The 13,071-nt window shown below is 53.0% G+C and overlaps 1 protein-coding gene and 1 pseudogene across 3 annotated transcripts in view; one reads left to right on the top strand and one right to left on the bottom strand.

Annotated features, from left to right (window-relative positions):
• The window catches only part of RIPOR3 (RIPOR family member 3), a 102,172-nt gene that overhangs the window by 29,992 nt on the left and 59,109 nt on the right, over positions 1–13,071 (bottom strand). For all 3 annotated transcript variants that reach the window (XM_025400582.1, XM_025400581.1, XM_025400583.1), the window contains 2 exons: positions 4,966–5,112; positions 848–926 (listed from right to left, as the gene is read on the bottom strand). In XM_025400582.1, coding sequence (XP_025256367.1) covers positions 848–926; positions 4,966–5,112 — 226 coding nt within the window. The remainder of the gene's footprint in view (positions 1–847; positions 927–4,965; positions 5,113–13,071) is intronic.
• LOC112633134 lies at positions 5,673–6,029 on the top strand (annotated as a pseudogene).

Below are 13,071 nucleotides of genomic sequence, written 5' to 3'. Positions count from 1 at the left end.
AGGTATGCTATTTGTGAGTGTGTGTGTGTGTGTGTATGTGTGTTGCTAAGTCTGTCTCTGCTAAGAGAAAGGCAAAAACCAGAGCAGGTGAGCCTTGAGCAACACAGGGCCCAGGGCCAGCCTCAAAGACACTGCCTTGGCTGGACACGGGAGGACTGCTGGAGCCCAGGAGTTCAAGACCAGCCTAGGCAACATGATGAGACCCTGTATCTAAAAAAACATGTTAAAAATTAGCTGGGCATGGTGGTGCACGCCTGTAGTCTCAGTTACTTGGGAGGCTGAGGTAAAAGGAACGCTGGAGCCCAGGAGGTGGAGGTTGCAGTGAGCCGGGATTGGGCCACTGGACTCCAGCCTGGGCAACAAAGGGAAATCCTGTCTCAAAAAAAAAAAAAAGACGCTCCCCTGATGATGGCAGGAAATGCTGCCTGTCAGCTGCACACTGAAGGAACACGCAGGCTTCATCAAGGACAGCGGCAGGGGCCACTGTGACATACCCGAGATGTGACACCTGACCCACTTTCCTGGCATTACAGAAGCCATCTCAAGTCCAGGTCACCTGATGGCCAAGGTCTATAAAGTAGGACGACCTAAAAGAAATGCACCTCTATACTCTGCCCACCTTAGCGTTACTTCTAGAACCGAGAGAGAGTGTGACGTGGGCCTAAAACGTGTGAACTGCTCTATGTGCCAAAGTGAAGTTAACTCAGCACAACATAAAGAGGCTATTCCGTAAACCTCTAGTTCTGAGACAGAGTCACACCGTGACATAGGCTAGGGGGAACGCAGGTTCATCTTTTACTCCTGGCCGAGGCTATCTGGGTGGGAAGCAGGCAGGGAGGGGTCTCACCAGCCTGGAATTCCTCCTGGTGTCCTTGTGGCGTCCAGACAGGTGGTCCAGCTCAGCCTGCTGCACACACAGATACTCCCTGCAAGGAGAGCGAGGAAGAGTTTCAAATGGAAGAGGAACAAGAAAGGGAAAGGAAACAGGCCAAATGGACAGTGTCCCCGTGTGGAGAGCAGACACGGGGCTCAGCGGGGCTCAGAAGCAGGTAGGAAGCCCAGCCCCCTCACACTGGGGGCTGTGTGCCCAGCACCGTGCAAAATTGGTTATGGGGAAGTTCCTAGTTAATTCCCCCACCAGGCCCACAAGTAGGTCCTACTGTTATTATGTGCATTTTATTTATTTATTTTTTTTTTGGTTGGTTTATTTGAGACAAGGTCTCCCTCTCTTGCCCAGGCTGGAGTGCAGTGGTGTGATCACAGCTCACTACAACTTCTACCTCCTGGGTTCAAGTGATTCTTGTATCTCAGTCTCTTGAGCAGCTGGGACTATGGGTGTGTGCCACCACACCTGGCTGATTTTTGTATTTTTAGTAGAGACGGGGTTTCACCATGTTGGCCAGGCTGGTCTCGAACTCCTTGACTTCAGATGATCCGTCTGCCTTGGCTTCCAAAAGGGCTGAGATTACTGGCATGAACTACTGCGCCCAGCCTAGTATATGTATTTTAAAGACAGACAAACCAACCCTCGAAGGCAGCAAGTACCCCAGCCCTGGTCACACAGCAGACAAGAGGCTGACCCAGGTCTGAAACCACACAGTGGCCTTCAGAGCCCAAAATCTTCACCCCCTCCCAAGCTGGGGCCCAGCTCATGGGGAGGCCATCATGGCACACCTCCCTCAAGGTCAAGGGTCTAGACCAGGCGCGGTGGCTCACGCCTGTAATCCCAGCACTTTGGGAGGCTGAGGTGGGCGATCACAAAGTCAGGAGATCGAGATCATCCTGGCTAACACGGTGAAACCCCATCTCTACTAAAAATACAAAAAAATTAGCTGGGTGTGGTGGCACACACCTGTAGTCCCAGCTACTCAGGAGGCTGAGGCAGGAAAACTGATTGAACCCAGGAGGCGAAGGTTGCAGTGAGTCAAGATGGCGCCACTGCACCCCACCCAGGCAACAGAGCGACTCCGTTCCAAAAAAAAAAAAAAAAAAAAAAAGGAGGGGTCTAGATATGTGGGGGGCCAGGGCAGGGAGTCCCATCTTGCTGGATTTGCTGAGTCACCCTACGAAGGTCACTCACCCTCTCTGGGCTCTACTGACACCACCTCAAATGTGGAAAAGAGAGCTTCTGCCAGGCTGCTACTCACTGAAGTGTTGAGCTCTCTGAGAAGAAGGGGCTGCCTTGGCCCCAGACAAGTCTCAAACATGTGGTCCTTAAAGGACACAGAATCTGCCCTTCAGAAACAGGCTGTACCCTCCATGCACATCCTAGCTCCAACTCTGCACAATCCCAGCTCGCTGCAACCTCCACCTCTACAGGGTTTTGCCATATTGCCATGCTGGTCTCAAACTCCTAGGCTCAAGGAATCCGCCTGCCTCAGCCTCCCAAAGTCCTGGGATTACAGGGTGGCCACCACTGTGCCCGAACAAGGATGTATATTTTGAAAACCATTTCATTCTAAGGTGGTTTCACTTTTTTTATTTTTTGAGTCTTGCTCTGTCGCCTAGGCTGGAGTGCAATGGTGTGATCTTGGCTCACCACAACTCCCACCTCCCGGGTTCAAGTGATTCTCCTGCCTCAGCCTCCTGAGTAGCTGGGATGACTGACATGCCCCATCATGCCCGGCTAATTTTGTATTTTTAGTAGAGACGGGGTTTTACTGTGTTGGCCATGCTGGTCTCAAACTCCTGAACTTGTGATCTGCCTGCCTTCGCCTCCCAAAGTGCTAGGATTACAGGCCCACGGCGCCCGGCCTGGTTTCAACTTTTAATTGACTCTGGTTCCTCTTTCAGGTGCCCCATCTATAAATAAGAGATGTAGGGACTGGGCGTGGTGGCTCAAGCCTGTAATCCCAGCACTTTGGGAAGCTGAGGCAGGTGGATCACAAGGTCAGGAGTTCAAGACCATCCTGGCCAATATGGTGAAACCCCATTCTACTAAAAATACAAAAAAAAAATTAGCCAGGTGTGTTGGCAGATGCCTGTAGTCCCAGCTCCTTGGAAGACTGAGGCAGGAGAATAGCTTGAACCCAGGAGGCGGAGGTTGCGGTGAGCTGAGATCATGCCACCGCACTCCAGTCTGGGTGACAGAGTGAGACTCTGTCTCAAAAAAAAAAAACAAAGATGTAGGTAGGAGAGAATTTAGGGTCTAAGTACCACTGTATCTGGGGAAAATCACTCCGGGAAACCACTTTTTGGCCCACAAGGCCCCCTGTCATCTGGTCCCCATTGCCCGGTGACCTCATCCTCTTTCCTTTGGCTCTAACCACGCTGGCCTCCTTGCTGCGCCCCAGGGGCTTTGTGTATGTGGCTAGCCTGGCCTGGAATGTTCTTTTCCCATTATCCGCATGGCTCACTCCACCCCTTCAGGCGTGTGCTCCAATGTCACCTTCTCAGCAACGCCTTCCCTTCCAATTGCCCAATTTAAAATGAACCCTCCCTGCCTCTGCCTTCTTACCCAGGCCTGTTTTCCTCTGTGGCCCTTAACACCATCTGATATTCTCTGTCCTTTTCTTTTCTGCATTGTGTATTGTCTGTCTCTTCCCCACTAGGAGTCAGCTCTGCAGTGGGTAGGGATTTTGTGTGTTTAGTTTACTTCTGTCCCCTGGCCTGGCACTCTGTAAGCCTCAATAAATATTTGTGGGCTGAGCATGGTGGCTTACGTCTGTAATCCCAGCACTTTGGGAGGCCAAGGCAGGCAGATCACTTGAGTCAGGAGTTCAAGACCAGCCTGGCCAACATGGCGAAACTCCGTCTCTACTAAAAATACAAAATATTGGCTGGGCACGGTGGCTCACGCCTGTAATCCCAGCATTCTGGGAGGCTGAGACGAACGGATCACCTGAGGTCAGGAGTTTGAGACCAGCCTAGCCAACATGGTGAAATCCTATCTCTACTAAAAATACAAAAAATTAGCCAGGCATGGTGGCAGGCGCCTGTAATCCAGCTACTCGGTAGGCTGAGGCAGGAGCTACTCTCGGCCTCTGCTTTCTCATCTGTAAAATAAGGAGCCTAGGCCAGGTATGGTGGCTCACGCTTGAACCCGAGAGACAGAGGTTGCAGTGAACCAAGATCATACCATTGCACTCCATCCGTGACAATAAGAGTGAAACTCCATCTCAAAAAAAAAGGAAAAAAAAAAAAAAAAATATATATATATATATATTAGCCTGGTGTGGTGGTGTGCACCTATACTCCCAGCTAGTCGGGAGGCTGAGGCAGGAGAACTGTTTGATCCCCAGGGGCAGAGGCTGCCGTGAGCTGAGATTGCACCATTGCACTTGAGCCTGGACAACAGAGCAAAACTCCATCTCAAAAAAAAATTTGTGGAGTGACTCATTCTTCCTGTGCGGGCCTCAGCCCAGCTCATCAGTCAGTCTCTGAGCAAGTCTGTCCTTCACTCAGACACCCACTGCCCTGACCTCCTGTGTGTGTGAGCTCACAGTTCAGGCTCCCACTGCGGGGCCTTTGCCCGTGCTGTTGCCTCTGCCTACAACGCTTGTCCCCCAGAGGTGAGCATGGTGGCGCCTTTTCAGACCGTTTGTGTGTCAGACACTGTCATTACCTCCTCGGTGACTGCCAGGATCATCCTGTCTGCTGAGGCCCTCGACATACCGTCTCTCTGTTACCCTTCTCCACTGCACTCAGCACAGGTGGAAGTTCCATGATGGACTGCATGACTGATTGCATTGCTTCTTGATTGATAGCATCAAATCTGCTCCTCTGCACTGCATGCTCCACAAGACCAGAATCCTCCTGCCTTAGTCACTGCCAGGTTTCCAGTGCCCAAGAACCGGGCTGAGCACATGGCTGCACCGTGACATACTTGTTGACTAAACGAATGACCAGGAACTTAACCTGTCACCTCTTGTAGACAAGACCCACCCACGCTTCCCCAGGAAGAGACAGAGAGGAGGCGAGGTAGAAGAATGCACTTCTTAGAAGCAGCACACAGCCCAGCCTTACTTGAGGCCTCTTTTCAATGCTTCGAAGATCTTCTTCACCTGCTGGGGCTTGGGGTCTGCACAGACCGACCCCTTTCGCAGCGTGCCGTACAACTTGGAGGATTTTGCAGGCATTCGCGATCTCACGGAGTTCCTGTTGATGGACTTTCTGTGAGAAGGGGTGGAGAGGAAGAGAAATCAGAGCCCGGTCCTGACAAAGCCCTCTCCAGGGGCAGGCACTTTGGAAATAGTGACCAGAGCCACAGGGAGTCAGGAGACCCGGCTCAGTCCCACCCCCATCACCACCAAGCAGTGTGGTCTCCAGAAAGTTATGGAGCCTCTCTGAGCCTCTGCTTTCTCATCTGTATAATAAGGATCTGGGGCTGGGCACGGTGGCTCATGCTTGTAATCCCAGCACTTTGGGAAGCTGAGGCAGGTGGATCACCTGAGATCAGGGGTTCAAGACCAGTCTGGCCAACGTGGCGAAACCCTGTCTCTACTAAAAATATAAAAATTAGCCAGGTGTGGTGGTACATGCCTGTAATCCCACTTACTCCAGAGGCTGAGGCACAAGAATCGCTTGAACCTGGGAGGCGGGAGGTTTCAGTGAGCCGAGATTGCACCACTGTACTCCAACCTGGATGACAGAGTGAGACTCCATCTTAAAAAATAAATAAATAAAAATAAAAATAAAAATAAGGAGCCTGGATTTGAGGATTAAGAGTAATAAAGCCCTTCTGCCATGGCTGCCACTGGAGAGCAGCAGCCTTGGCTCTGCACTATCCTATAGCCATAGGCCTCAACAAGGACCACAAGGTGACCAAGAGCGTGAGCAAGCCCAGGCACAGCCGCCACAGCAGGCGTCTGACCAAATACACTGAGTTTGTGTGGGACATGATCTGAGAGCTGTGTGGCTTTGCCCCATACTAGCGGGGCGCCATGGAGTTACTGAAGGTCTCCAAGGACAAACGGACCCTCAAGTTCATCAAGGAAAGGGTGGGGATGCACATCTGTACCAAGAGGAAGCGGAAGGAGCTGAGCAATGTTCTGGCTGCCATGAGGAAAGCCACTGCCAGGAAAGACTGAGTCCCATCCCCTGCCCTCTCCCAGAAATAAAGAACAGCTTGACAATAAAAAAAAAAAAAAAAGTAATAAAAGTCTGATATCAGAAATGAACTTACAGCAAGAAATACAATCAAGCAGCCCAAATGCCAATGCTCTCTGATCAGCATGCTCTGCCTGTGCAGACAAAGCCGTGTAGGAGGCCAAGTCATAGTCCTGTGTTTTACCCACAGGGAGGCATCTGTTGGCTTTACCTGCCCAGCTTCCATCACTTCCCTCTAGTAGTAGCACCTCAATTTTCCTCTGGGGAACCTCCCCAGCTTTGCTTTTTATACTTGTGGTTTGGGGGAAAGGTAGCCTGACCAATCAACATGCACACACACATTGCACATGCACACGTGCACACGAGCATTCTTCCACAAATCCACATCCCAGGCCTGCGCTAGTCAACATATTCTGCTCCCCTAGGCCAAGAAATATGGGGATCAAACCTGGCCAGTAGCCAGCCAGGAGTTCAGAATTCACAGAAGGGAGAAAGGTTTTTTCCCCTGGCATTGCTAACCTGGGGAACATACACCCGGGACTTCTAGCCTCCTCCATTTGCCACCATGTAGGGAAACTGGAGCCAACACAGAGGAACAAACAGAGTCAGGCTAAATCTCTATGACAGTAAGTTCCTGGATCCAGCTATGTCTAAAGCTGAACCTGCCCATGGGCTTTGCAGGTACATGAGCCAACTGACTCTTTTTTAGCTTAAGCCAGCTGGAGTTGGGAGTGTGGACTGGATGATCCTAAAAACTGCCTTTCAGTGGTGACGGCTGGGTCCCCCAACCTTTAGCGATGTAGCAGCATCTCAAGACTGATTACAGGAGTACAAGGCCAGGGCACCCTCATCACAGCACAGAGCTGGTTTCCCTGGCATCTAAGCCCGTTCTCAGGATCCCATAACTTATCCATGAGGCTTGAGGACCAGGCTGGTTGATGAAGCCTTTGCTCACCAACAGATGTGTTGAAGTCCGCTCTTAGCCCTCTAAAGCCATCGGCCAGGTGCCCTGGCACCAGGTATCACTTAATGACCACATTCTCACAAAAGAGACAGGGCAGAAATGACTCTTAGAACTAACTTTGGCATCAGTTCTTTTTTTTTTTTTTTTTTTGAGACGGAGTGTCGCTGTCACCCAGCCTAGAGTGCAATAGTGCAATCTTGGCTCACTGCAACCTCCACCTCTCGGGTTCAAGCGATTCTCCTGCCTCAGCCTCCCAAGTAGCTGAGATTACAGGCATGCACCACCACACCTGGATAATTTTTGTATTTTTAGTAGAGACGGGGTTTCACCATGTCTCTACCTGTAATCCCAGCTACTCGGGAGGCTGAGGCAGAAGAATCGCTTGGACCTGGGAGGCAGAGGTTGCAGTGAGCCGAGATCATGCCACCGCACTCCAGCCTGGGCAGCAAGAGCGAAACTCCGCCTAAAAAAAAAAAAAGAAAAAAGAAGAAAATATTAGGTACTTCGTAAATATTAAGCTCAGCTGAATGGAGGAAAATATAGCATCCCAAGAGGATTGGAGAACAGAGATCCTGGCCCCTGCAGGCAGAGTGGGACAGCGAGTGCACCCCTGGGTGTTCCCAGCTGGGGACAGAGGGAGCAAGGGTGGAGAGGGGCACCTGTTGTGCTCTGGGAGTGGACAGCAAGGAGCAAGGTTTGACCCAAGCAGAAGTGGGAGTCTGCAGAGGGCCTGGACCCAGGGCCTCTCTAGCTTTGGAGACCCAGGATGTGTGAGAGGAGCAGAAGGGCAGCTCCCAGAGAAAGTCCAGCTTCCAACACCTTTACAATGACAAGTAATGTCTGTAGAGCAGAGAAACTAAGCTCAGGCCAGGGCTACTGGGCCGCTGAACAGCTGATACCATAAGCCCAAGGGCCCCGGGAGCTTAGTGAGAACACATGAGCTTAAGTAACTGGGGCAACTGCAGCCGCCAGGAGCTCGCTAAGGGCTTTATAGAAATATCTCGACTTCCACAACCACCCTAGGAGACAGGTATTATTTTTTATATATATATATATATTTTTTTTTTTTTTTTTTGAGACGAAATTTCGCTCTGTCAACAGGCTGGAGTGCAGTGGCATGATCTCTGCTCACTGCAACCTCCGCCTCCCAGGTTCAAGCGATTCTCCTGCCTCAGCCTCCCCAGTAGCTGGGATTAGAGGAATCTGCTACCACGCCCAGTAATTTTTGTTTTTTTTTAAGTAGAGACGAAGTTTCACCTTGTTGGCCAGGCTGGTCTCGAACTCCTGACCTCAGGTGATCTGCCCGCCTTGGCCTCCCAAAGTACTGGGATTGCAGGCATTAGCCACCGCACCCGGCCATTTGTATATATTTAATGTTAATTGATGCTTTCCAAAGCCCAGAGGGGCTGTGCTCCCTCTTCCCCTTGCCCTCCCTGAGGCCCCATCACCCACCTTTTGAACCAGGCCCTCCGCAAGGTTGCCATCTCAAGGCCGGCAGAGATGGTCAGGGCTGTAGCCTCGGGGAAAGGCGGGTTTCTGACAGGTTAGAGACCCCGGCAGGCAGGCAGCAGGCAGTGGGGCAGGCAGTTTGGAGGTGGGGCTGCAGGAGCCCGCTCACTCCCAGCTCCCACCTCCAGTCCCCAGCAGGTGTGCACCCTTGGCCTAGCCCTGCTTCCGTCCACCTGGGGACCTTATACCCTCACTGCTGCAGCCATACCTGAATGCACCTGCTCCTGGGAAAGCTCTGAGCCCCATGCTCCTTGTCTGAGGTTCAACAGGACAGGCACAGTGGCCACTCTGAGGGCCCGCCCACCCGGGAAAGGTGATGTGCGTGCAGCCTCCAGATGGCCAAATCAGGCTGCATGCCTGGCCCAGGTGTCACAGAAGCCGGGGCAGGGAGAGCCTCTGGGGCCGGATGTTTCACCAGGTCTGGGAGGACTCAGTAAATATTAAACAGCCCCTGGCATGCCAGACAAGCTTCCAGATGGGCACATGCAACCCGCCAGCCCCAGCCCTCATGTGAGGTTGCTACAGCAGTCCTTCTGCCTGTTGTGGTTGGCAGAGGCCTTGGTACTCGGCTGTTGCAAGTGCAGGCTCTGGAGGCAGACAGGGCTGGGCTCAAGTCCTGCACCTGCCCCCAGCCTCCAGGCAGGGCAATTATAGGACTGACTGCACAGGCTTCAGGTGAAGACTCCATGCAACAAGTACATGAGCCAACCATTTACCCAGGTGACTGGCGGTGTTGGCCGCTCAGTGATGATGACAGGCATGCACTCGGCACTTGCCAAGTTCAAGCTCTGCTCTCAGCGCTTTTGTTTTTTTTTTTAACTGAGACGAGGTCTTGCTCTGTCTTCCAGGCTGGAATGCAGTGGCGTGATCTCGGCTCACTGCAGCCTCCGCCTCCTGGGCTCAAGTGAGCCTCTCGCCTCAGCCTCCCGAGTAGCTGTGACCACAGGCATGCACCATTGCACTCAGCTAATTTTTCATATTTTTGGTGGAGATGGGGTTTCACCATGTTGCCCAGGCTGGTCTTGAATTCCTGAGCTCAAGTGATCCACCCGCCTTGGCCTCCCAAAATGCTGGGATTGCAGGTGTGAGCCACTGCGCCCGCCTGGCCTGCTCTTGGTGCTTTACCTGTATGGACCCATTCCTCCTGACAGCCTTTGAGGTCAGGCCCCCTGGTACAGTCCAGGAGACAGAACTTGTATCACTTGCCTCTGGCTCCAGAGTCTGTGTGCTTGACAGCATCACAGGCAGGGCTGGATATGAGCCGCCTCTTTCTCCAGCCTCCTCCTTGTAAATTCATGGCTGTTATTTCGTTTTCACACCCACACTCCTTAGCCATCCCAACAGAGGAATTCCCAAGCTGAGGAGGATGCCCCAGTGGCTCCTGGCTCAGGGAGTACCTGCCTGACCGCCTGGGGGAGGGAGACCTGGCTGAGGAGGGGCAGGAAAGGGGGAAGGGCAGCCATGCCTGTCAACTGGGGCAGAATGGGACAGTGTCAGGGCCTGGCCCTCTCCTGCTTCATCCTCTCTGTTTATCCTCTTATCTCTCTATCCTCCCACCCCCCAGGTCCAGCTCTTGGGAAATGGCCTTATTATGTCAATCATTCACATCTTAGTATAAAATTTCCCCACCAGGTTACTTCCCCAAGTGAGCCATCTGACTGTGGAATAAAAAGCCCTGTCTATAGTGAAACGGGTTTCGAGGTGCCAGGGTGGGGGTCCAGGTGCAGGTGGGCACCCTCTCCACGCAGAGCCCCGCCCTCCTGCCAGGTTGTCTGCCTGGACAGTGTGGCTGCACTTCCGCCTGCTCGGGTTACCGGGGAACAAGGCCAGAAGGTGGGGCCTGAAACCCAATCATGCTCCAGCCCTGGCTCCAAGGGTCCAGACCCCAGGGAGCTCGACGGAGACAGGAAGTTAAAAATAGATGCACCGCTTCCCCGTTGGCGTGAGCAGCTTCTTCCTTGCCCTCACACAAGGGGGCCACAGAGGCCGAGGCCAGGTGGGGGCTGCCCAGGGACCTCTGAACCAGCCCAGGCCCAGCATCCTCTGGAATCCCTGACAATCAGGTGGGGGACAGGAGGGGTCCGGGATACTTAGAGCCATCAGGGCTGTCTTTCCTATACTATGACTTAGACACCATGGGACCCTTGCTGACAGCCAGCGAGCCCTGGTGTCAAGGCGATGGATCACCTTTGTCCTCCTTCCTCCCAAAGAGCTGATCCCAGGCATCCAGGACGGGGCCAACAAGAGGCAGGGGTCCACCGTGGGGGCACTCTCTGGGCAGAGCTCCCCTCTAGGGCCTGAGGGGACATGTCCCATGGATGCAGGACATTCAGAGGCCCCCACAGGCCTGGCAGGAGGAGAGCTGCAGGCAGGGCCAGTTGTGAAATTTGTGGAGTCTAGTGCGAAATAAAAATGCAAGGCTCTTTATTCAAAATTTATTAAGAATTTTGGGCTGGGTGCGGTGGCTCATGCCTGTAATCCCAGCACTTTGGGAGGCCAAGGAGGGTGAATCACCTGAAGTCAGGAGTTCAAGACCAGCCTGGCCAACATGGTGAAACCCCGTCTCTACTAAAAATACAAAATTAGCCGAGTGTGGTGGCATATGCCTGTGATCCCAGCTACTCGGGAGGCTGAGGCAGGAGAATCACTTGAACCCAGGAAGTGGAGGTTGCAGAGGGCTGAGATTGCACCATTGCACTCCAGCCTGGGCAACAAAAGCAAAACTCTGTTTCAAAAAAAAAAAAAAACTGGCCGTGTGCGGTGGCTCAAGCTTGTAATCCCAGCACTTTGGGAGGCCGAGACGGGTGGATCACGAGACCATCCTGGCTAACACGGTGAAACCCTGTCTCTACTAAAAAATACAAAAAACTAGCCGGGCGAGGTGGCGGGCGCCTGTAGTCCCAGCTACTCGGGAGGCTGAGGCAGGAGAATGGCGTGAACCCGGGAGGCAGAGCTTGCAGTGAGCTGAGATCCGGCCACTGCACTCCAGGCTGGGTGACAGAGAGACTCCGTCTCAAAAAAAAAAAAAAAAATTAGCTGGTGTGGTGGCCCATGCCTGTAGTCCCAGCTACTCAGGAGGCTGAGGCAGGAGAATCGCTTGAACCTGGGAGGTGGAGGTTGCAGTGAGCCTAGATTGCACCACTGCATGCCTGGGCGACAGAGCAAGACTGTCTCAAAAAAAAAAAAAAATAAGAATTTCTACTTGGGGCCGGGCACAGTGGCTGACACCTGTAATCCCAGCGCTTTGAGAGGCTGAGGTGGGCGGATCACCTGAGGTCGGGAGTTCCAGACCAGACTAGCCAACATGGTGAAACCTAGTCTTTACTAAAAATACAAAAATTAGGCCAGGCGTGGTGGCTCACGTCTATAATCCCAGCATTTTGGGAGGCCAAGGCAGGTGGATCACCTGAGGTCAGGAGTTCAAGACCAGCCTGACCAATATGGTAGAACCCTGTCTCTGCGTGCACCTGTAATCCCAGCTACTCAGGAGTCTGAGACAGGAGAATTGCTTGAACCCAGGAGGCGGAGGTTGTAGTGAGCCGAGATCATGCCACTGCACTCCAGCCTGGGCAACAGAGCGGGACTCTGTCTCAAAAGAAAAAAAAATACAAAAATTAGCCAGGCATGGTGGTGTGTAGTCCTCCAGCTACTCAGGAGGCTGAGGCAGGAGAATCACTTGAACCTGGGAGGCAGAGGTTGCAGTGAGCCAAGATTGCGCCATTGCACTCCAGCCTGGGCGACAGAGAGAAACTATCTCAAGAAAAAAAAAAAAAAAAAAATTTGAGAGACTGGGGTGGGAGGATCGCTTGAATCAAGAAGGTCAAGGCTGTAGTGAATTGCACCACTGCACTACAACCTGGGCGACAGAGTGAGACCCACAAAAAAAACTTTCTAGAGCACAACGGCAGAGCATTCAATTACCGTACAGAGCGCAGGCTGCCTGCTCTTGAAGCTGCCCTTGGCTACAGGGTCTGCAGACCCTACCCCTCCTTCCAGACCACACAGGGGTCCCTATAGTGCTTCAGTGGACCAGCCTCACTCTGGGGCACACAGCTTGGAGAGGGTCAGCTGGGCTGGATGGCCCCCTAGCCAGGTAATCTGCACAGCTGACCTTCCCAGCCTTGATTACAGACCCCTACAAGAAAGTGAGGGCCTCTGATAAAGCCCAGGACAGGGCCTGAGTAGGTGCTCCATGAATATCTGCTGCGTGAACCGGGATTCCTAAGGTGCTTTCAGCTGGGACACTCCAGTATCTTAACCCTGGGGTCCTGGCACCCATGGGAAGGGAGCCCCCAGGGAAAGGTTAGTGAGCTGGGTGGGCTGACCTCGGCAGGGTGGAGGTGGGGTCCTATCCCAGCAGCAAACGCCCCTGGGAAAGAGCTTAGGGAGCACACACAGGAGGGACCTGGCCTGGTCTGGGGATCGAGGGTCCTCCCCCAGGACCTAGCAGTAAGTCAATGCCTGCAGGTGATTCGGCAGGAACTGGAGGAGTGGGGCGGGAACTGCAGGAGGAGGGCACGTGTGTGCTGAGGCCCTGAGGCTGGGAAGGG

Source organism: Theropithecus gelada, chromosome 10 (genome assembly GCF_003255815.1).
Source record: "Theropithecus gelada isolate Dixy chromosome 10, Tgel_1.0, whole genome shotgun sequence".
Lineage (NCBI taxonomy): Eukaryota > Metazoa > Chordata > Mammalia > Primates > Cercopithecidae > Theropithecus > Theropithecus gelada.
This window is presented reverse-complemented; position numbering and strand designations above follow the sequence as displayed.